This window comes from Fulmarus glacialis, unplaced genomic scaffold, assembly GCF_000690835.1.
Source record: "Fulmarus glacialis isolate BGI_N327 unplaced genomic scaffold, ASM69083v1 scaffold12584, whole genome shotgun sequence".
Classification (NCBI taxonomy): Eukaryota; Metazoa; Chordata; class Aves; order Procellariiformes; family Procellariidae; genus Fulmarus; species Fulmarus glacialis.
The window spans coordinates 2242-26953 of NW_009207460.1; the positions used below are offsets into that span (position 1 = coordinate 2242).

Genomic DNA, 24712 nt, shown 5'->3' on the forward strand with positions numbered 1-24712 from the left:
TACTGCTTTGTATTTCCCTGGGTCCACAAAGTTTTAATATGTTTACTTGTTACTAACTATTTCTATTGCATCATGGAGCTAAGTAGGGCAAATCCAGATGTGATGTAGGATGTAGAAGCAATGTTAAATACACTAGGTCTGCAGGCGCTGGGTACATACCATCCTGTAGTAATGCTTTCAAGTAAGTAGTGCTGTTCTTGAATGACCATATATTCATGTTAGCCACAGAGAACATACTCACTTAATGGGAAATAACAAATATACATAAATGGTTGATCAGCATGCTGTGTGGGTGAATTGCATGTTCTAGAAAATAATGTAGAGATCTGCCATCTGATCAGTTCTTAGGACACCAGCACAGGTTAATTCTGGGAAAGGATTTTTTTACCTTTGCTTGAAAAATGGAAATAATTTTCAAAGCTGAGCAGAACTAATAAATTCAGTTTTGAACATGAATTTGTGGTATTTATATCGTGCTTTTTACTGATATTAAAATGGAGAAAAATTAAGATTGCAGTGTGAAACTGCTTTTAATTACAGCTGTGTATTTAGATGGGAGTCTCTTTGTGTCCTTGCTATAACTAATGCAGAGGAACTGCTCATCCTGTTGTTAGGCCTGGGTTTCCACATGTGTTTGAATTTATGCTGTCTAACATGAGTCACTGACATATAAGTTTAAGTGATATTTCCATGCAACATTTCCCTGTGCTGTTTGTTTGTAAGGCTTTGTTTATCAAGGCTGTGAAGTATGCATTTCTCCAGTAGATGGAGTGTGATCTACATGGAGTCACAGAGGTTACCTGGCTTCCTGTCCCTTTGACTCTTAACTTAGAGGGTCAGCACTGATACGGTAGTTACTTCTTGCTGGAATATTTCTGTCTTCAAAGATTTGTATCTAATTCCTGTAACATTGAGGCAACGCTTTTATTCAAGGCAGGAGCCCACTTAAAATCTCAAGTTGACACTAAATTATTTGGCATCCTTGTTGTGTTTGTTGTTTGGAACATGAATATATTTTGCAGACTAGCAAACCACTTTATCTTGTAAGCTTATTTGTGTAAAATAAATAATCATAAATGTGTTACAAAAACATGATCTTAAAAAATAGCTTTTGCTTCAAATTTAAGTCTTGACTTGGAATGAATTATCAGTCCGTATCCCAGTACGTGGCCTTGAAATTAAAATTAACTCTGTTCCTTTGACATGGTGAATATAGGCTACTGCTGGAGGCAGATCTTGTGTTCATGCAAATTCCATATGTCATTTTAGAACAGTATGTACAGATTGGAAAAAAAGCTACAAGTAGTTAGAAAAAATAAGTTATTCAGAGTTATTTTAAACTCTTTTTCTGTCTTCTTCACTCTTTGTACTCTGCAGTGAGGAAGATGATGACCTTCAATATGTGGATCATGACTATGAAGTGCCACAGCAAAAAGGTTTGAAGAAGATATGTAACAGGGTGAAATGGACACGTGATGAGGTAATACTCTTTTTTTGGCTTTAGTTTCATTCCTAGATGATATTAGTAGCACATGAATGATGTTGTTATTTAGTATCGTATTGGGATAGCATGTAACATTTATTGGCTGAGGTTATGTCTTAACAGGATGAAAGGCTAAAGAAGCTGGTGGAACAAAATGGTACAGATGATTGGGCTTTCATTGCTAGTCATCTACAAGTAAGTTGAATCTCTGTTTCAGTTAAGTTCCCTTTTAATATTTATTTACTTTGGTCATATGTCTAGTTTGGAAATGAGGTGAAATAGTAATAGTAACATAATAGTGAAAGTACACATAATAGTAAAAATAGTAAAAAATATTTTAATAGTAAAAAATACTGTAAATTGGACTTGAGATCTAGCTCAGACCTTGGAGAACCTTATCAGCTCAGGCTGGGGCTAAAGTGATGGTCTGAAATGATCAAAAATAATTGATGCCTTCTGTCCACACTTGCTACTTGTTTTCATTCTGGAATATATTCCTGCTTCCTATTGGTTGCATCACTTGTGGTGGTTACATCTACAATTCACAGGTTGCTTCTGAATCAGTTAGGAGAGTGGGTTGCACCTGAAAGATTGCTTGACAGGAGCAGGATCAGTTTCTTAAACACCTTAGGAGGAGGGTGTGTGTGTGGTGTTTTTTTGTTTTGTTTTGGTGTTTGGGTTTTTTTGTGTTGGTTTTTTCACAGTGATGTCTGCTTCCCTAACATATGTAAATCTTTCCCCCCAATGATATCTTCAGTTGCTAGGAATGGAACCTTAGCAGATTTCTTGGAAGTTTCCTACTGACACTTAAAATTTCTTGTTCTGTTCCAATGGTCAGGTGGAATGAGTAAAGGAGCTGTTGGTTCAAACATTAAATGACTCCTCAGCTGTATGAGCTGCACTGGTAGAAAATACCTACAACTAGAATGGATGATGTTTGTTTCTTTTCTGATTAAATGTTATAAAATGCCTACTATAAAAACATGGCTAGAATCTAAGGCTGAGATCACTACCTAGAAGTGATATTGAATATTCAATTGTTAGAAGTCAGAAAATTACAGCCCCCCCCCACCTTGTGGTTCTTGTAATACTGAATGGGATGATACGGTTGTATGAAATTCCTGTGTAACTAGGTAAAAATAGACTTGAATTCTAAATACTGAACAACTGTAACTTTTCATTATGCTCATAATATTTGTGCAACAGTGGTGCTTCTGATTTTTTTTCTTTTTCCAGGTGGCAAAGTATAGATATCAGGGAATGAACTCAAAGCTTCTGAATTAAAGGAGTGCATAAGCAAATCACTGTTCCTTACATGTACATTATCCCCTTCCAGAAAGCAGTGAAATGAGTGAATGGCAGAGGAGAAAGAGATAATATCAAAAAGCTTTTATATTAAACTGTTTAAAAATACAATGTTTGGTGATACTGATCTGCAGGTGTAGTATGGAGTTGCATTTAACAAATCTAACAGTTTAATAAAAAGTTCTCCAGCTGAAAACAAACGCTTCTGGATACAGAAAGCTGTTGTTCAGCTGGGCCCAAGTGAGGTTGAAAAAAGGCTCCCCAGCTATCATGGGAAACATGCATGGATGATCAGGTTACCCATTGCAGAATCGTTAATGTTGGAAGGAACCTCTCAAGATCATCTAGTCCGAGCCCCATGCTCAAGCAAGGTCAGCTGGAGCAGGGTGCCCAGGACAGTGTCCAGTTGGGTTTTGAATATCTCTATGGATGGAGACTCCACAGCCTCTCTGGGCAACATATTGCAGTGTTGAAATTACAAAGCCAAATAATAGAGGCTGGCATAATTAGCACTTACCTTGTTACTGATGGTCTTTTGCTAGGAAAACCAAGTGTATTTTGAGTTACTAGCATGTAAAGGCACTCAAACTGCCATGTTTTCAGAACCCCATTTCACTATTGGGCTGAGCACAAGTAATCTTTCCCTCTATTCTGCCCAAAAAAGTGAAGATGGCTTAAAGGTGACTCTCAAGAGAAGAAACACAGCTTTATTCTCTTTCAATTTATTGCGGCTAAGGCAGACCTGAAACGATTTTATTGTTTCGTCCCATCATTTGTTTTGCTCTTCTCCCCCAAATAGTCATGATTTTAGAAGTGTCTGGAAGGTAAAAACACTAAAAGGCCACAATTTCAAAATTTTTCTTTCACTGAAAGTGGGAACAGCTATCCTATATTGAGTCTGTCTTTTACAGCTTATTTCCACCAGGAAATGATGATGTTTTGTAACAAACTCTAGTGTGCTTTTAATCATGCAGTGTCTACTTGTGATTAACTTGAAGGTACTGTGATCAATGTAATTTTAGATGTAACAGTGTTTTGGGTGTTTTTTCTGGTCTTGCAGACTGTTTCTTCATCTTAACTTCATCTTAACATGGTAATGCCTTTACTTGGTAGGCAAGCTCAGCAGAACCTTGAAATCAGTACTTGCTATCCGACAGCTTGCACTGAAGAGAGTAGATCATCATGTCCCAGTGTTATAAAAGGCGTACTAGTATGCTGTGCTGGGGCAGGCTCTTATCTGTGTATTTCTAAGGATTGGACCAACTACCCTGAAAGTCCCAAACTTTCCTACAGACAGTTTTTAGGAGGCTAAGCAAAAGCTTACTTCTATTTCATAACTGGGAACAATATTTCAAAAGATCCTTAGTGAAGCTACAGAAAAGCACCATCTGTCCTGAGCAGAAAAAGCCATGTTTTTTAATCAGTATGTGTTAGCTAAACTTGATATAAATCTGTTTTCCTTAACACTCTAGTAAAGAGCTGAGCATATATTCATTTGAGACTTAGAAAAAAGTTTATTCTTTTATTTGAAATAAAAAGAATTTCCTTCAAAAATTTCTTTCCTTATGTAGGTTATAGTTAATGTCAAAAGTATAAAAAAGCATCACATAAAGTTCAGAGAAGGTGTGGAGTAATGAGGACAAAAATAATTCTTAAGTTTTTCTTTAAAGAAGAGTAAGTTCTGAATTTGATTATCAAGTAAGAACACTGTAGTAATTAGATTAGAGCTTTGTGCAAGGCTGTTTTTTCTGGAGAAGAGTTCTTTATAAGCAAATGGAAGAAAGAATAATAAGGGAGAATTTAACTATTATACTAAAACAAAGGTCTGAATAAGTCTTTTAATTTGAAATAAGCTAATAATTCTGGCTAGCTAATATTTACAGTTTTATGTATTCAAGAGTTTAACAGGTACATTGGTCTTCTAAAACTATTTCAGAATCGTTCAGATTTTCAGTGCCAGCATCGATGGCAGAAGGTACTAAACCCAGAATTGATTAAAGGTCCCTGGACTAAAGAAGAGGATCAGAGGGTAATAAAAACTAATTGATACTGTACTCTTTTACTGTAACAAAATTCGCATATGACTGCTAAGAATATGTACTTTTTCTTAGGTTTCATCCCCACAAAGATGATGTCTGATGCATCTTGTGACATAGATAATTACATTACATTATGCTGCGTGAGAAGAAAAAAAAAAAAGCAGCTGCTCTTAAGTAGATGGAATATTTGGTCTGCTCAAGCATTTCATTTCTCTTTGCTCAGATTGCTAGCTGAACTACTCTAGCTTATCAAATAGAGAAGATCCCTTTACAGCACTAAAGGTCAAAGGTCTCATTTACATCTTTCCTCAAACCCACCAGACTTAAAGGGGTTGGGAATAAGGGAAGTTTTGATACTCCACTGTTAAAGAAGCTAGCAGTGGTGTTTTAGACTCCTTTTCCCCATCTGTGTTAATCCACACTATAGCTTTTTGCCTGCAAAACCTGGACTGCCCTGTAGGGAGGTGCACATATAGCTTTCACATACTATATTTCAAATTGATTGCTTATTCCCACTGTTTAAAACTGTTTTAAGATATTTAAAACTAGTATTTGTCAACTTGTAAATATGGTCTTCCTAATCTATTTTTTTACAGTTCTCATCAGTCTTTTAACAAAAAGCTTCAAATGTGTAAAAACATGTAGAAATGGGATGAAGGTTGGGAGTAGAGAGGTGTGGGTTTTTTCTCATACGTATGTTGTTGAAAAAAGTCAAACCAAACATCTTTACCAGCTTCTTTTTTGGTCTTTCCTAATGTCAGCTTATGCAATGGGTGGCAGAGAGGAAACTTAAAAATGAATGTTTTCATCAGTGTATACTTATGTTCTAAATACAGTGAATTTGGAATTAATAAGCAGTTTTTTGATTTCTTGAAAAATAATTTTTAATACCCCAAGTCACTGTCTGCTTCCTTAGGCCTAGTATCTTATCAAGTTGACTATTATAATCATATTCTAAAATGTGAGTTTATCAGTGTTCTCAGTCTTTGATTACGAAAATTAGGATTTGGAATTACAACATGCTTTCATTTGTGTTCCAGGTTATTGAATTAGTTCAGAAGTATGGTCCAAAGCGCTGGTCTCTAATCGCAAAACACCTGAAAGGAAGAATAGGCAAGCAATGCAGAGAGAGATGGCATAACCATCTCAATCCTGAGGTAAAAAAGTCTTCATGGACAGAAGAAGAGGACAGAATAATCTATGAAGCTCACAAGCGTTTGGGAAACCGATGGGCTGAAATAGCAAAACTTCTTCCTGGAAGGTGCTTTTCAACTCTATTTGTGTTAGATATTGGAATATGGAAAGCGGTCATCGCACAACTCTTTCCAATGTAATTTGTTAGTCAGAGAGCATCTGTTGAAACTTGCGTCACAACACCTTTATCTTGGTAGATACTGAAAGTTTTTTAAGATCTTTTGCGTTTGATTATGTATTCTTAAAAAGCCATAAAACCAATAAAAAGACCTCTAACACTCTGCAGGTTCCTTCAAAAATCCTCCTGTTGGAAAAAACTGTAGTAGAGCTGAAGAGTAACTGCAAGTAATAGTGGAAGACACACTTAATAACTTGATATCAAAGTGCCTTCATTAATATGCATTTGGGGGTGCCTTTCTTTTTGGTTTAAGATCAGAAATTCTTTTATTTATTTATTTTTTGTGGAACACTTCTTGTTAAACAGGACACTTGAAAAAGAATCTTAGTGACCTTGAAAAAGAATCTTAGTGACCTTGAAAAAGAATCTTAGTGACCTTGAAAAAGAATCTTAGTGACCTTCAAAAGTCAAGACTTAGTGTCATGCATTGCAAAGCTAGTTGGTTACCATTTAGTCTCTAAGTTAAGAATGAATTGTATGCATTGTTCTCCTTATCTTTGTTTCAAATGTGATTGCCAACTTCTATGGTTGTGGAAAACAATTTTAGTGTATAAAGAGTTTAATGAAATAAATTTTTTACCTTGTACTGTTAATTGAAATTCAATGTTAAGCCATCCCTCTCTGAATTCAGTCTGTGTGTTCAGGAGGTGACTGTCTAGCTGTGCCTAAGGAATGTCAGCACTCGTTATGTTGGGAGAATGAGTCCTTAGAGATGTGTGTTTAAAAATTTGACATTTTGATTAAGTACACAATCTGAATCACAGAAAATCCTTTGGAGGAATGAGAAGGAAATGGATTGCATCTTAATAGAATTTCAGAGAGGGAAGATGAGTTTGTAAGGACAGAGGCATTCCTAATTCACTAACTTATTTGTTGAAAATAAATCCAAGATGAGACTCTTAGCTAAAGATTGGATCCTAGATCTCGAAGATTTGTAAAGAGTCTAACACTAGTGGGATGAAAAAGGGGAATACTTCTTGGAGTTGAGCTTAAATGAAGAATGGGGCTTAAAGCAATTTTTATTTCTGTGTACCTCTCCCTAAGGCTAGTAATAATATTGCTAGTATCTTAGACTAATGCAGTCATACTCAACTCTTGCCTTAATGCTTGTCTAGTGTTAAAAGTGATTTCAGCCTGCTTGTCAAACTGCAGGCATTTTCTTTCCAAGGGGAGTGACAGTGGGTACTGGTCTTCTGTCATGCTTGCTTTCCCTGTACAAAATCAAGGGCACCAAGAGGTAGTGGGATGTTCTTCCACAAAGCTGCACATAACACTCAGAGCTGGGAATGCAGGCTGTCATTTTTTTTAGAAGAGAGGTCTTCCAGTGGCAAATACTTGTCACAGCGCCCTTATTATGCTGTGGGACAGTAGGGTGATTGCCTTAGCTTCGTGTTCTGCAATTTATAGGAGAGAGTAAAGTAGTGACAGAGAACACACGGTTGTTCCCAGTATCCAGGAAAAAAGGTCTCACCCATAATAATAGCCAGAACCAAGGCTTTCTCTTTTGCTACTTTTAATTGAAGTTTAGTAGAAGGAAATTTTGAAAAACTTTCTAGTCATTATGCCAAACCCCCACTGATAATAAAATTTTCAGTCCAAGCTGCTGGAGCTTTCTGGATTTGTGGCTTTGGATTAACCTACTCTACAAACCCTGTAAATTGTGCCATATATTAAACTTTGAGCTATGGAAATCAGTCACTTGTACACTTTCATTTTAGGACTGATAATTCGATTAAAAATCACTGGAATTCAACAATGCGAAGAAAGGTGGAACAGGAAGGATATTTACAAGATGGTATAAAGTCTGAAAGAGCTAGTTCATCCAAACTTCAGCCCCAACCTTGTCTGACTATGGAACACTTGCACACTCAGAATCAATTTTACATACCTGTTCAGACACATGTAAGTTCAAAATCCAGAATAATTAGTATTTGCCAGTTTCAAATAATTTATTGGGTTTGGAACGAGAAACAAATCTGAAAGAATGAAGATCTGTTGAGTATTTTTGTGATACTATGGTAACTTAGGGCTTGTAAACAATAATAAATAGTTTATGTACAATAAACCAGAGATAATTTTACAGCCTCCTTTTCTTTAGTGTTTGTAAAATGATTTATGTCTTTTTAGATTCCAGCATACCAGTATGCCTCACCAGAAGGCAGCTGTCTAGAACATGCTTCAGCTTCTTCCAACTTAGTTCAGGTAAATTGTTAACGGGCATTGTAAATGAAGAGAATGTACTGTGTATTGTGCTGTAAAATGAAGAGTAAATCCGTAACTTCAAAATGTCTTTAAGTCTGTCATTCATCTAAATTTATGTAAGTTCCTCTGTAAGTAGGCTTGCTAGCTTAATTGGTAGTTCTAGGTAGGAAAAAAGGAGCCGTCTTTATACATCCAAGAAACACAATGGTTGTGCTTATTTCTGACAGAAGTATGGCTTAAAACATAGTCTACTCGTTACATCTTTAGGTTAAAATTATGACCAGTTAGTATTACCTAGCTTCTGAGAGATTTAAAGGTTTTACTACTTTATATGTGTAATAAATATAACCCTATCTGAAAGACTCAGTTCAAATAACTTACTGTGACTTACACTTATGGCTGTGCTTTTTTGTTCTCAATAGTTTTTTTTTTTTTCTGACTGATAGACGTCTGTCAATCAGTTGAAGATGCTCTTTTGCAATGTTCTAAATGCTGAAGTATTGAGAAAATTTAAAACAAAAAAACAATTGGATATATTTATTTCCTTTTGCTCCTTTGGGCTCACTTAGAATATATCTGAAATTCCTCACGTGTTGCAGGCTTGAATGTAGGTCTTGGTTTGTAATATGACTTCCTGGAAGAATTTTTGTGAATTTGGAATTAGTAAAAAAATTATTTTGACACAGGGAATAATACAGATTTTGTTTGTGATAGATGTGTTAGAGGCATTCTGCAGAACTCTATATCTAACGTTAAGTTTCCCTTAGGTGCAGGTCATCTGTTTCATGTTGCATTTTCTTCCCTGATCTCAGTATAAGAATACAAATCATAACAAAGCCTCTTATAGCCTTCAGTGTTCTGGATTGCCCTGTACAGAAAAGTGTAAGATACTTCGTGCTCCTTGAAGTCCTCCCTAAACTGGGGAGTGTAACTAGTTTTGAAACTCATGGCATATATCCTCACTCCTATATTTATAGCAATAATAGAAAGTTTTAAGGAGGTTAAAAACCAACCAACCAAAACCAGTTAGTTAATTTTTTTTTCTGATAGTAGTGGTAGGATTGCTTGTGTAGACACTCTGTCAGCAAATGCTGATCTGAAACACTTTCTTGCATGCTTAGTGACGATAACTCAAAATGCTAGAAAGCACATGAAAACACAAACACATCTACCAAGGTGCCAACATTGTTGCTTCTATTAAAGATAGAACTGAGTGACTTTTGGTTAAAAAGCGCTATAGCGTACTGAGCATTTACAGGCCATGTTAGAAACCTGTTAAACTATTAGCTTGTATACCACTTTAATATCGGATCCATCTCCTGGTAATTACTGGAGTTGTTTCGCTTGCGAGTGACTACTGTATTACAAAATATGATACAGCTTGAACAGATCTGTTCCCACTACGTGTGGATTTATGTTTAAAATGTAGCTGTGTTATAATGTGGAATCTTTACTGTGGAGGGGTGGTGGAGATGGAAAATAGTAACGGCTTCTTTCTTAAATTTTTCAGCAGTCATTTATTGATGATGATCCTGATAAAGAAAAGAAAATAAAGGAACTTGAATTGCTACTTATGTCAGCAGAGAATGAAATCAGAAGAAAACGAGTGTCTTCTGTAAGGACTGTAAATTTCTGTAAATATTTGAATACGCTTTACTGAGATTAATCCTCAGCAATTTAGTAATGGATGTTTGGTTTTTTGTGGTTTTTTCACCCGACCTTCTAAAATCAAACCTATGGCTGTTGGGTTGTAAAACAAAGTCTATGTATTAGAATTGAGGCAAATTATTTTTAGTGCAGTTTTCTGAACTGTGAAAACAGCAGAAATATGACCTGCAATTTGGCAGTTGTTCCTAAGACACAGGATTTTAATCCTCTTCAAGAGGTACCACGTTTGTTGATATCACGGCCATTCAGTTTTATAGATCAGCAATGTTGATCATCTGTTCAACAGAGAAAGGTGAAAAATACATAGGTTTTGCCCTATTTGATTTCAAAACATCCTGTAGATTATATTTTTATCAAACTTCCATGTGAGTGCTTGCAATACTTAATATCCACATTTGGACATGACAAACAGTATATAAATTTCCACTGGACAAAATTTACATGTACTTCAGGGGAATGTGGGAAACTTGCAGATGGCAGTCACTTATTTCCTCAGGGACAGAGGGCTGTGAACGACATCAGACACCTAACCAACCCAACCATATTGATCACTAATTTAGATTACAGGTGAACTTCCATTTTTTTGTGGTGGAGCTATTCCTGGCATTCTCTTGAAACAGTGCGACGTTCTGCTTATCTAGTGGAATCTGCTTTGCTTCTAGATTTCCAGTGAAAATTAAAATACCTTTCTTGAGTACTAAGCAGTGTACTAAAATGGGATAACCATTTAGAAGTTAAGTAAACTATCAATGCAGAATCTGCGTTAAAAAAAAAAATCGGATCAAACAAGAAGTATTTCACATTCTAGAAAGAGTTTCTAATCTTAAAATGTGCCTGTGTTCTGTAGTAAAGAGGACTTTGTAAAATACTGATGTTCAGGAACACGGGTAACTTGAATCAGAGATGGCTTCCAATACAACCCATAATTCTCTAAGTTGTAAGCATGTATAAGATATGAATGAGAGGCAAGATAAAAATCTTACACAATTTGAGGATGTTGAGTGTGTTAATGGAAGGAGAAGACTAACTACATTAATGCAAACAGATAATTAGTGTTTGAAAAAGCAAAAATTAATAGTTGGGCTTAGTCTTTCTACATACTACTTTTTTTTTCTTCCCCGCAGTTACATAATTGACTCTTCTCAGCTTCTAAGTTGAATAAGATTAACATGTTTCTTCATACTTTTTAGCAAGCTGGAAACTTACCTTGTTGGTCTGGAAGTTTTGTCACGGAAGATTGTGTGTCTAATACACTAAATAGCCTTGGGGAACAAACAAGCGAGTTCTACAGCATGGATGAGACCCACGGCACATCTGTTCAGCAGAATTCACCACCTAAGTATTTGGCTGTGGAAGCAAATACAATGTTATCATCTCTACAAACCATTCCAGAATTTGCAGAGACACTAGAGCTTATTGAATCTGTAAGTCTGTATTTATTCTAAAAAAATGTTTATTTAGGAACATCAACTTACGCAATATGTGTAAGATACTCTTAAAATTACCTTATTCTGTACTTGTCTGTAGTTTCACCCATATTGAGTGATTTGGTTTATTGCCTGTTTTAAAAGAATTCTAAAATATTTAGTGTTTTAGGATTGTGTGAAAGATACACAGAGAATAATTCAGTATATGGCTTCCGGAGGTAGAGAGCTGTTAGATTGGCTTGGATGTTGTGAGATAATCTTGGATAAGCCTGCTAGTGTTTGAGTGTTTTGCATCTTGCCTCATAGGATCCTGTAGCGTGGAGTGATGTCACCAGTTTTGAGCTTTCAGAGGCTGTTGCATCTCCTGTCAAGCCAGCTCCAGTAAAACTAATGCGGATTCAACACAATGAAGGGGCTGCTGAGTGCCAGTATAATGTCAGCGTTGTGCTTGATGGCAAAAAACACAGTAGCATCAGTGGCGAGGAAGAAGCAGTTTTTCCAACAACCCCAAACTTAACTAAATTCAGCACTCCACCTGCTATCCTAAGAAAGAAAAAGAGATTGCGTGTTGGGCAATCACCAGTTAATGAACTGAATGATGGCTTGTGTAATGATGCCATCAATGTTGCGCTAAAGCATACACCAGTGAAAACACTACCATTTTCTCCATCACAGGTGAGTTTATTTTTAAATCTGGCTGAACTATGAAGACTGCAGTGGGTGGATTATAAATTACTAGTACTTTCTTCCCTAGTCATACGTTGTAGCCTAAACAAATATGTTCAAAAACTTCTTAAAACATCTGCATAAAAGTAGATATATGAAAAAGAAATTGTTAAATAACCTATTTCCTCTGTTTTGAAGACTAACTGGGGGGGGGGAGAGGGGCAGCAACTTACGTCTCAGCTCACACTTTCTCATGCAAATAATTGTTGATAGAGACTTATTGTCTCTGTGACCTAATTAAGCAGTAGGGATTTTAAAGAGAAAATCCAGGTTTCAGTGATAAATATTGCACATGTCTTGGAGTATAAGTCAAGAATAGTTTATTGGTGTTTGTCAGTAAAAGCCCTTCAGATATACACATACTATTTTTTTTACTGCTCAGTACAGTGGTGAAGTTTTGTCCTTTAAGGTTGCTTAGTTTTTTTTCTCTCTTGCGCTTAGTTTTTCAACACTTGCTCTGGAAATGAACAATTTAACCTTGAAAATCCTGCATTTACATCGACTCCAATCTGTGGGCAGAAAGTTCTTATTACGACTCCTCTACACAAGGAAATGACACCAAAAGATCAAAAGGAAAATGTGGGGTAGGATTATTACATTAAACATCTGGTGGTGTTGCTCAAATAAAAACAAGTTTTTCTATAAATATTGAGAAATCAGTCTACGTGTATGCGTACTGTGAATGAGTTTTAAAACCCCTAGCACTTAAATGCTTGTATACAAACAAACTGGCTTCCTGTTTTTCACTTAACAGAAAGTGACTTGTACTCAGTTAAAATTTTTCCTTTTTTAAAATACTGAACAAAATCCAATTAAAGTTTAATATTCCTGGGGTAATGCTATGGTGATCTTAATACTTTCAGATTCATGTGGTGATATCTGTTGTGTAAATCAAGGTATTTTAAAATGTTTCTTAGATTCATTTTATTACATTACTGTTGATAAAGTGAAATATTAAAATGCATGTATAAACAGTTTTCTATGCTTGAACAGTTTTAGAACTCCCACAATTAGAAGATCTCTTTTGGGTTCAACACCAAGGACACCAACTCCTTTCAAAAATGCTTTGGCTGCTCAGGAAAAAAAGTACGGTCCCCTCAAGCTTACGGTATGTGATGACATTGTTTATTTTCTTCTTTGTTAAAGTCTAAATGCCCTCTTGTTTTTGAGATATTGTAAGCCTCAGCATGATCTTAGAAAGCATTTTCTAACAATGCTATTGTTTCAGTGACATTCCGTATTATCCTAGAGAACAGCTAGAATGTGAATCAAAAATGTTTTGGGTTTTGTATGTTAGACTATATCCTTCAGTGTAGTGTGGAGGCATTGTCTTTTTGAATGGTACTCATTACATATAATCATTTGATCCATAGTAATCTTATGGTTCCACATTTGTGAGTTGTTTTAAATTTGTGTAGCCTTGCCAACACTGTACCTCTTACGAGGTGGTAACATCGTTGTCTGAGATTTTAATTTTAATACTTCAGCATTCTGTTTTTTCAAAAGAAAAATTGTAAGTGAGATAGTGAATGGGTGTGGGTTCCTCCAACTGGATAATCTAGTAAGAGCAAACTGGTGCAGATGAATGTGACTGACTTCGTTATTTTAAGCAACTTTCTCATTTGACTTGAAAAACTGCATTATCTTTGAATCCTCTGGACTATGTAAGAGCTGAGTTGCTTTCTGGTTTTGGTTCTTCTACAGTGCTAGGACTGAAACTAGATGTTTACCGCAGCATGCTAGTATTCTGAGAATTTTTTTGATGGGAAGATGTTTGGAAGTGTTTTATGCTTCCTAGTGGCTTACTTAAGTGACGTCAACAATTTTCTTCATCCTAAAAACCAAAATCTTAATAGAGCAATTCATTATTCCTCTGATTCTTTTGGCTGTCACAAAAGACTGTTTTTTGGTTGACTATGGATAATGTTAGTTTTTTGTTTGTTTGTTTGCTCCAAATTAATTCAATTTTTGCTCTCTTCCTAGCCTAGCTAAGGTATGTTAATGCATAATAACTTTTGGAATTCAGTAGACATATGCTTTTCAAGTTCTGAAAAAATTCCAGCCAATATATATTGACTACTTCTTTTCTGCAAACACAGAAGGTAGCTCAGACTTTGCCACAGGGCTTGGCACCATCTGTGTTACCCTATAGATTCACAGTCTCTCACTATGCAAATGGAGTGGTTTGGCATTCTGTCCACTATTAACCTCCTGTTCAAAATCAAATTTTGAGGGCTTAAGGGAATTCTTCTCCTGTTGGTACACAAAGGAGCCATCTGTATGGCTTCTGTGAAATTCTGTACTGTACTTAGGACTATCAATGTTTTTTTTCAAAGATTTGTGTTAAGATTGATGTAAATTCCTTTCCCAACAACAGTCATACTTTTATAGTACAGTTTTTTAGTATATTTGTATGCATGTATATATACATATACGTGTTTATGTATGTGTTTAGTATATATAAAATATTTGTATCCCTTTTGTCAGTGGATAACCATTGCAAATAGTAGTTTGCATGTCATCTTCAATGCTACCTTGCATTTTTTGAGTCACTGTGTGCATGTATGTGTTTTATCTGGCTAGAAATAATGTGGAGTAAAATGAATTAAAAAAATCTCTATAGCGTTGAAATGTTGATCTGTAGTTGTTAACTACAATAGCTTAAATCCTTTTATCTGTTGCTATATTTTGCAAGATCTCTTTTCTGGCCTACATTAGCTGAAAGTAGAATATGATAAAAACTAGCAACTAATAGACTTCCTGTATTTTCTCCTCCAATTTTAATTAACTTAGTCACAACCACTTGCCTTCTTGGAGGAAGACATTAGGGAAGTTTTGAAAGAGGAAACTGGAACAGATATATTTCTCAAGGAGGAAGATGACACTGTGTATAAAAGCTGCAAGGAGGAGGTAACATTACAATAATAATTTCAAATAGGAAATAACTGCTTTTAAATAATATTTTACAGTTTTTCTCTGCAAAATGTTTATTGCAGCACAACTCTTCTAAAAAAGTCAGAAAATCACTGGTCCTAGATCCATGGGGAAAAGAAGAGGTTGGTGCCCAGCTCTTCACAGAAGATAATAGTTTAGGTGTACAGGTAAGTATTAAACGACTGAAGAGTATCACTGGCAGCAATATTAATATAAAACTGAGTATCTTTCGTTCTATCAACTAAAAGTGTTTGGATTGAGGCTAGATTCATAAATCTAGAAAGTGAAAATCATCTTCAGTTTGAAATACTACTTTAAGTACTTAAGCAATACTTGAACATTGGGCTTGAATTCATGCATGAATTCTTCCTTTCAGGCCTTCAGAGTAGGACTGGTAAAGTAATGTGGATGCTTTGCAGATTTGCTGTTATAGCAAAGCTGCTTCCATGCTGGTTAGCTATAAACTTTAGCATATATGGCACGCTGAAGCTCTCTGTAATACACTAGGAAGATGGCATTTGCCCCTGTGTTTTGCATGCTTGACAGTCTGGCAGACATGTTCTGAAGATACCTAATTGCATATTAGGCAGCATGTTTTCCCTTTTCCCACTTCACATAGTAGGGGAATACTTTAAAAAATATCAAACACGTAGAAGATGAGGTTTGTGGGCTTTTTCTGCCTGAAGGAATTTGAATACTTCTGCCTCAATGACCAAGACATCAATGGTTCAGAGATGGGGCTGTTTTGGTCCCTCATTCCTTTAAAAAGTAGCCCAATATTTTTGCAGTTGAGTGATTGTATAGATTAATCTTTAGTTTTGTAGTTTGTAGGAAAAGTTTCTTCTAATCTAGTTCTTAAATTAATGTATGTATGTGTTTAATTCTGAAAGAGCAAATGTCTGTGACTCTTGATCAGGTATAAAGCTATATTCAAGAGGTAGCAGCCAAAGTCCCTAAAAAGGAGAGGTGCTTAAGTCATACCCCTTTGTGATTATTGTAGCTGGTTTTCTAAATTCCCTTCTTAAACGCCTGGTAGACCGTGCCAAGCCTTGGTGTCTGTCTGCTGGGTGTTGGGTGCTCTGCCACCTAGTGGAAACTCCCCACTTCCCCGAGAACATCTCTGTCTTGCGAGGAGCAGCGTTGCTGCAGCCATTCAAAACAGAAACAAAATGCCTGGTGTTCTCTTAGTAATGTCTTGTTATGACATGGTATATTGTGCATCACTGATGTTCAGGTTATTAAGCTAAAGCCAAGATACACTATGATGGTGTGGTACATTAAAGGCAGTGGACTGGGAGACTGGGAAAAAGTTGCTTTTCCTCCAGTTTAATGAGGGATGCTGGTGCAACAGGAACATTCGCTCTTAGCAAGAGAGATAGGGGTAGTATCTGATTTAAAAATGAAAAATGTACCAATCCTTAAGTAGAAATTGTGTGCCCATGTGGTGGTAAGTTAGGAGTAAGGTCCAAGGTAGAATAAATATGTAAAGGTAGTTTAACGCAGTTCAATGGGGTGTTTTTGTAAGTGAACAAGTACATATGCCACTGTTACTCTCATCTAATTTCACACTCTAAAATTGCCATATACCTTTCTTCTGCTTTGCTATAGTGGAGGTGGATAAATTTCTTTTTATTTCCATAAACATTATCGGCATATAAAAATCTTCTGGAATGATCGATCCAGTGCTTATTTCAGTTCTTCCTCCTCCTGATAGTGATGTGATCTTAATTTTTTTTAGTCCAGTCTCCTTGTGCTTACTTTCACAAGGGTTGTACTAGAAGTGAATTACAAGCTTTTTTCTTTAAAACTGTTCTGTAGTTACCACTTTATCAAGTCTTATTCTTAACAAAAGGTAATCAGCTGTAGCATAGCTTTATACGAAAGAAACCATCTACTCAGTAATGCTCAAATCATGCTAGTAGCTACTTGTTTTACTGTGCTCAGTATTGACTATGAATCCTAGTATAGACCAGGCTAGTTCTTCATGTACTGTTCATTACTTTTTCTTTTCAGATTCTTTCCTAGGATCTTCCTGATAGTATTTGCTTTGTTTACATTTTGGCTTCTCTGATCACAGCAGTTGAAGACTTTTTTTTTTCTTTTTAAATTAAATACTAATTATTATCAGTGTTCCCTACCCTCTTTTTTGTCAATAGTCAGAAAATGCATATACCACATCTTTATTAATGATACCATTGTCGGAAATACATGACAACAGATGTAACCTGACATCAGAAAACCAGGATGCAAATCCAGCAAACAAAGCAAATGCAGTAATTAAGAAGAAACTGAATGCATGTCCTTCAAAAAATGTCAAAATGGAGAAAGCTCTTCAGGTCTGGATGCAAAGAATTCTATTATTTTTGTTAGCAGGTTAACAAAGAATTTATTTCTAGTTTCTGTCTTGTACTAATGTCTAGAATTGTTCGATTCAGTGATCTAGTTTCGGTCAGTGTTTCCATGATCCTTATTTCTTGTAAGTTGGTCATTTGTCCACAAAGTGTTTATTCATAGCTAAGTTCTTTAAATACAACCCTGATGTTTCACTGAGTGGCCTCTGAGATTTAAACGGGGGGGAAAAAAAACCAGGATAGGGTAGACTTACAAAACAGGTTTGGGTACCCAAGTCTTAGCAGTAAGAAAACTTGACTTGGTGCAAACTAAACCTCTATAGCATCTAAGTTTCTCAAATTTGCCTGGTGCTTACTTCATAATAAGCCCAGTGGGATTCATTAAGCAGAATTCATCCACAGGTTCTCTTTGGTAATTGTTCTTGTAACGTACTTGTTCTTGTACATCTGTATATTTTGCGTATCATTAAAACTCTGGAACCTAGTTTTGTGTCTTGACCACCAGGTTTAGGGAGAGATTCTCTTTGACCTGACTGAATACCTGTTCTAGTTTGCCCCATATGGAGTTAATGTATGAAGTTTTTGTGTCTTCTCAGAATATCTACAGCTAATTTAAAAAAAAAAAAAAAAAAGGCAGGGCACCTGGAGCCTGATCTTTCATGTCCCACTTAATTACTTTAATGATGTTGTGTTTGTAAGTACAGAGCAACAGTATTACTTTCTGATCCTTTCTTATGCGAAGAAGGAACAAACCTCATTTAATTGTGATATTCCAAAAAAAGAATTAACTGCTCTGAATTGCAGCAAAGGTGAATACATCTATCTGGCCCAGAACTATGCTCTTAAGAATACTTAAAAGAGGAGCTTAGTCATACTATACTCACAAATATTCTCATTGAACCATCTTTCCCTTTTTGTTCTTTCCCCTGAGAAATTCCCTCTCAGTTTGGTGGCCTCTCTAACCATGAGTCCCTTCCACGAATCAAGTCCTGCTAAATTTCTAGACAAACTGAAATTGCTAATTTTCTCGGTGCATCTGTATGTGGAACTGATCCTTTGGATCAGTTTCTAGATCAATGTGGGAGGGAGAGAATCTTGCATTCATTATGCTACAATCTGCTAGTGTCAGGTCCAATTTAGAGCTGCTACAAATCAGCTTGAGATTCAATAAATCATGTAAACGTGCATGGTTTGCTTCATGGAAGAAGCAGGACTAGTGGCTCAATTATTCTTCCATTCATTATTTTTATTCCTAATTCCTTGGCCGTTTCTAATATATTCCCAAAACATCTGACCATTCTTCCACAGCTGCCACTTTGGTTCATTTAAGTCCTTCACAGTACTCTTTTTCAGCTGCCAAACCATTTTGCCTTCCTTGGTGTTTCCAGACAGCTGCCAATATTGTATTTTTCTGCCTGTTGAACTTAGCACATTTAAAGGGGAAGATATCCAAAGAGAAGATGACTTAATTAACTTCTCTTTTATGTATCAATTGTTGAACTAGTCTCTTTTTAAGAGTGTTTTTCATTTTGTGTGTTAGAACTTAAAACGTAACACAGATGCACTGCTGGGGAGCTGGATTAAGGGGTGGAGAGGGAGCTTTGTCACAGGTTTTAGGTATTGTATTGTAGAACTGAATCTTTCTCAGTAAAATACAGTATTGCTAGACTTTGATATTTATTATTACTCTGAAAGGTTGTATGAGAATTGCTCAAGTATTTTAGTTAGTTAAAAGAATCTTTTTAACTGAATTTTATTTTATGCAGCCAAATTGTGAATGGGAAGCAGTTGTTTACGGAAAAACAGAAGACCAGCTTATCATGACTGAACAAGCCAGAAGATATCTGAGCACATACACAGCTACCAACAGCACTTCAAGGGCTCTGATACTGTGATGGTCACTGCAACTGACAACCATCTCTTTCCATTGAAACTGACACAATGTTGAAGGCGATTCCAGCACAATAGTTGTGAATTAAGTCTTTACTTTGAGACAGTCTGCCAAGGGAAACCTTAAAGCTACCTTAAAGCTTCCTTTCTTCTTTTGACTGACAAAGAACAGACATGAAGCTCTCGTATTCTCTACGAAGGGATAGTACAAACAGTTCTGCAATGAATTTCCTAAATATTAAAAAAGTAACACTCTAAAGTATGATAAAGAATGGTAAAGTACATTGCAGTACTGACAACATAGTTTTTAAGTCTATTTTTCGTATTTATTCTTTTGACTTGCATTGCTTTTTTTCTGTTAGTGCATTTTCAATATAGAGTAGGTTTATAGGTTGTTACTGGTTTCCAAATGAGCGACATACATGACTGAATGTGCTTTTGCTTATGTAGCATTTTCCTAGTATATAAAGAAACACAATGGAAAGGAGTATAAAGGAAGGATAGAAAGTTGCACTACTAATTTTTTTGGTATGCTGCAAAACAATGAAATGAACTACAGTGTTAAATATATTTATTTGCAAATGGTACTAGAAGTAGGCAGAGGGGGGTGAATTAGGTTTTAGTGTAAAGCATCAGTATTTTCTTCATAAATCTCAAAATGAGACGATTGTTGAATGTATTGTACAGTGTGTAGGAACAGGGAAAATTTTGTAAATTGGAAAGGAGTCTGTTTTTATAATTTATTTTCATTTTAAAGCTTAAATGTAGATATTTATATGTATGCAGGTTGTCTAGAAGCCAACGTTGTTTCCTGTTAAAACAGCTAAAATGAAAAAAGGACAAGTTTAAAGTATGGAATAGCAGAAGAATTACAGTGGTGAAGTGTACAAATCTATACTGTATGTTACATCTACATAAAGATTGCACTATAACCCTTAAATCATGTTGATCTACAAAATAATTACAAAGTATACCTGTATTATACAGCAACTGTTCCCGTACCTTGTTTAAATATATTTAGAAAGGAATGGTGGGGTCCTATATGTGACCCAGGAGTACTTCGTCCTGCATAGGAACTAAAAACTAATGCATTTTAATTTTTTTTTTTTTTTTTTTTTAAAAAAAGAAACTTGGCACCTTGGATCTCAAAACAATTGTATCTGCACTTAAGTTTGATCATTATATACTTACTAAATGTTTGAGGAGCAAAGAGAACATTCTTTTATTTATGAAAAATCTTTGTCCTTATTTAAAGGTATACAGGTCACAACAGTTGCTTTAGTTGCCTATTTTAGGTATTTGCACTTATTTTATGTCTCTTTTTTTTTTTTTTTGAAGGAATGTTTTGGTTTGCTTTTGTTGTAGAGATTTTTATGTAGTTAATTTTGAGCAAGTTATAATGGTGTGCTATCAACAAATACTGACAGGTAAATAGAATTGTACACTGTAGTTTTAGTTATTTATAATTCAAACACTCTTCCTCTCCACTCCCGGGTGTGCTGCTACAGATAGTGGCAGAATCGGCTTGCTGCTATGAGAGATGGAAAGAGCGAGCATCATATGCACTGTATGTAAAATTACAAAAATGATGTCAGGTTCTCTAGTTAACTTTATGAGATCAACCAGTACTATGCAGGGTGTGGAAAGTATTCCTATCACTTTAATATCAAAGATGGTAGAGAATAATTTATTAATGGAGAATTTTAATGTGATGAGTGGCACAAGGAAGGTAATGGGTTATTCAACTTTTTTAAACATCTCAAAGCTTATACAATCCTTATTTTTAGGAGCTTTTTGATATTAAATATTTGCCTGGCTGTGATAGTAGTAGGCATAAACATTTTTAGCAGTTTTTAATTCACATCAAAATTTTAAGCTGGGGGGGGGGAATCCTATATAAGCAAGGGGATCAGAAAATACCCATCATGCCAGGATTACTCCTCACCTTTGAAAATTGAGAGGAGGCAATTGGAATTCTTGGCAGTACTAGATTTAGGTGTGCATTACCAGGATGGATTTAACAGCAACATTTAACGCTGGAGACTGCATTTAATTCACAAAAATGAAATGAAACATTGAGAGAGAATGAATATCTGGAATCTGGATGATATATTTCAGTAGAAGTGGTATCACCAAAACTGCCTATACCAAGTTTAAGCATAGATTTATGGTAAGTAGTATTAATTTGTGTTGGTATTGGTTGGATCGTTTAGTTAACTCCTACTTTGTTGTTTTAGCAGGAAGGTTTTAATCTTTCATATGTCAGGCATCTTTTATTACTTTTTGAATGTTGTGTGCATTTGCATTTCTTTCAGTTTATAAGTAGATTGTACATGCAGCAGCCAAACTTGCATGAAACCTAAATACATATTACTCCGTATTTTTGTTTTAAGGTTTGACATAATGTGCAACAAATGCCTTGTTTATCTTAGTTTTTGTTGTACTACAAACTTTTCTTTTATGTAAGAGAATCTCACATACGATACAGACCATATTAATGTCAGAAATAAAGCATCTATGTACCAAGTTACTGTAAGTGCCTTTTATTTGAGCACTTAAACACTTGGTGCTCATTAAAGCAATATGTATGTATGTGTGTATGTGAAACTGCAAGAAACCTACCTTTTGTAGACTGGGCGGAGACAAACAGCAGTCGTGGGAATCGGGGTTACACAGCAGGGTGGGAGTCCCTTGACAATACTTCAACTCAACCTACTTGTAAGCCTGCTTGTATTTGGTTAACGGTTTGTATTTGTCTCTCAAAGCTTTAACACAAATATTTATGTATAGGAGACAATTTGAGGGATGAAGAATGTTGCTAGTGTAAAGCTTTTTTACATTCCTTTCATTTGAATGGTACAAGTGATATTTTAGTATGTGTGCCTGGGTCTTGGGAGGTAAATGCAAGTGTAACCTGTGCAGTGTGGTTTTTTTTTTCCCCCTAACTAGTACTTACAAACATGTATTAATCTGAATTAGCGTTAGACTTTGACACTCTTATTTTGCTAGAAACGTGGGCGTTCAATAGATAATATCTATTGCCTTTCCCAGTTTTGTGACAAAATATAAATGTCAAACAATTAAAGTAAGATAATCTGTTGAAGGAAAGGACAAGAGGGACTAACACAAGCCAATTCTTCAGAAATATGTCCTGGTGATTTGTATCACCCAGCTTTAAGCTCTATAGGCAAACTGTGACTGTTACTGGGGCTTTGCTGGGGTTCTGGCTGTCATAGCCAGACCACTGTATGAATATCTTGCAGGCCTGCTTGCGTTTGCATGCGTGAAGTTTTCCATCGCTTGGGACAAGTGAGATGGACTGATTGTAGAGTTCTTGTCGTGGCTGGCTGCTGACGCCTGAGATCGGGGCGAAATGTAGGTAGATGAAAGTGAAGTCTCGAATGATGTGACTAGTTCATTTTTCTATGTCAACTTTGCTCAGTGAAAGAAGTAGAGCAGATGGACAGCCAGTAAGCCAAACTTGGGAGGAACTACAACCGTAAGTTTGATTATATGAAGACTCTGGAAGCTTTACTTGTGGGCCTGGCTTTTACTTGGAAGAAATGGCATGAAGACTCCGGAAGCTTTACTCGTGGGCCTGGCTTTTACTTGGAAGAAATGGTCTTTAAGGAATTGATTGGTGAGAATAAGCCCAGTTCTTACTGCTATTATTCTGGTTTTACATGAGAATAACTCTACTAGATTTGCACCAAACTAAAACTGATGCAATGTTGTGAATCAAGCTTCATGAAATAAGGATTTTAACTGGATATTAACTGACCATGGTTGCACCATACCTGTGACCAAGGTCCAACACAATGCAAACAACAAGAATTCTGAAACTGGAATTGATTCTTGCATTTGGTTTTGTGACAAACATTCAGATAAAGGTTCAGTACGTAGGCAGAAAATACACCGATGTCTTCTAAGGCTAGACCTCATTTAATTTTTTTTTTCATAAGTTTCCTTGACCTTGGATAAGCCGAAGCTTTACAGGCTTAAATGCTTACTTTCATGAAGGAGCTGTGGGTTACTGTTTCTGTGCCAGTTGAGCCAAAAGATTGGTCCCTCTTGAAGCTGCAGCATATACTGGTCTGTGTGGCTTCCCCTGGAGACAGCCAGCTTATCCCTTGAGTGGGTTGGATTCTTGCCCTGCAGCTGAAGGGAACAATAGGATCCTTGTAGTTCTGCTAGCGTGATGTGTTGGAAGAACAGGTAAGCTTTGGACATTTATACATAATCTTACATTTTTGTATAGAGTAAAAATCTGAATGCTCATACCCTCAACAGCGCGGCTTCTGTTTGCATCTGGAGTAAGAGATGTGCAATATGGCATTCTTCAGTATCAACTTGTGTTGGTGGTTTGGTTTTCTTTTTTAATTTCATTTTCTCTTTTGCTTCATTGCTGTGTGTGTTTTTTGTGAGGTACAGAACTGAAAGGAGTCCTTTGATGGTCCTGCTGTTGGACTGCATGACCCCAGTGATACAGTTGCTGATTGCAAAGGGAATTCTGTCTACCTGCTACTACCTTTTACAGAAATTTGGGGTTCTTTACGTTTATTTTCAGAGAGTCCTCTGGATTATTTACCTGAATTCTGATTTCCTGTGTTGTTAACACCCTCTGGCTACAGAGAAGATGGATGTTAATGGCCTTAGCACCCACAGATGGGAATGGGCTGTGTATTGGCTGGCAGTGATATACGTCTGCGACCGTCTTCTGTCATAGTCTGAGGGGAAAGGGTGCTTTTGTCTTTTGGGGAGGGAGAATTCTGCTTACTCAGCATTTACTTCCTCGCTGACTGTTGGCCAGTTGCTTGATCTTAGTTACTCCTTGTAAAAGTGGTGTTTGGTGGTTGCACAACCAGCAGAACTTTAGAGCACACCACTGTAGCGCCTGTCGTATGCTCTGCTTTAAAATGGTCTATCCCATAGGCTAAGAAATATTTGCTCAGTTTTCTGAGGGTATCGAGTTCTTACACCAGTAGGCATTAAATAAAAATAATTAAAAAAACCCCCAAAACATCAACAGAACAGAAGCCATAAAATAGACAAAGAAAACCCAGAGAAAACTGCTCAGTGAAAGACCATGCTCATAAGCAGTGATATAAAATGCCTCAGAAGTCTGTGTAGGAACTATATGAACAAAATGAGCTATGCATATACGTTAGATGGAAAGACAAAGTTTGGAAAAGTAATCGGCTTTGTAAATCAGAGCAGTCGAGGATGTGTTTGCATGTTCGCATAGGGATGAGTTGGCTTGATGCGCTCATCTTAAAGCTGAGCGGCGTACGGGAGGACAGCATCCTCCTTTCCCT

At 36.2% G+C, this 24712-nt stretch overlaps 1 protein-coding gene across 1 annotated transcript; it reads left to right on the forward strand.

Annotated features, from left to right (window-relative positions):
* Positions 1-1377: 1377 nt before the first annotated feature.
* Positions 1378-19953, forward strand: MYBL1 (v-myb avian myeloblastosis viral oncogene homolog-like 1; the record flags this gene model as incomplete). The annotated part of the gene is made up of 15 exons (XM_009576120.1): positions 1378-1480; positions 1607-1678; positions 4725-4817; positions 5868-6088; positions 7918-8101; positions 8327-8401; positions 9912-10016; positions 11260-11493; positions 11803-12171; positions 12664-12806; positions 13216-13330; positions 15016-15132; positions 15219-15323; positions 17313-17492; positions 19274-19953. Coding segments are annotated over 15 exons (2245 nt in total), but the record flags the coding sequence as incomplete, so codon positions are not given.
* Between the last annotated feature and the right edge of the window lie 4759 nt (positions 19954-24712).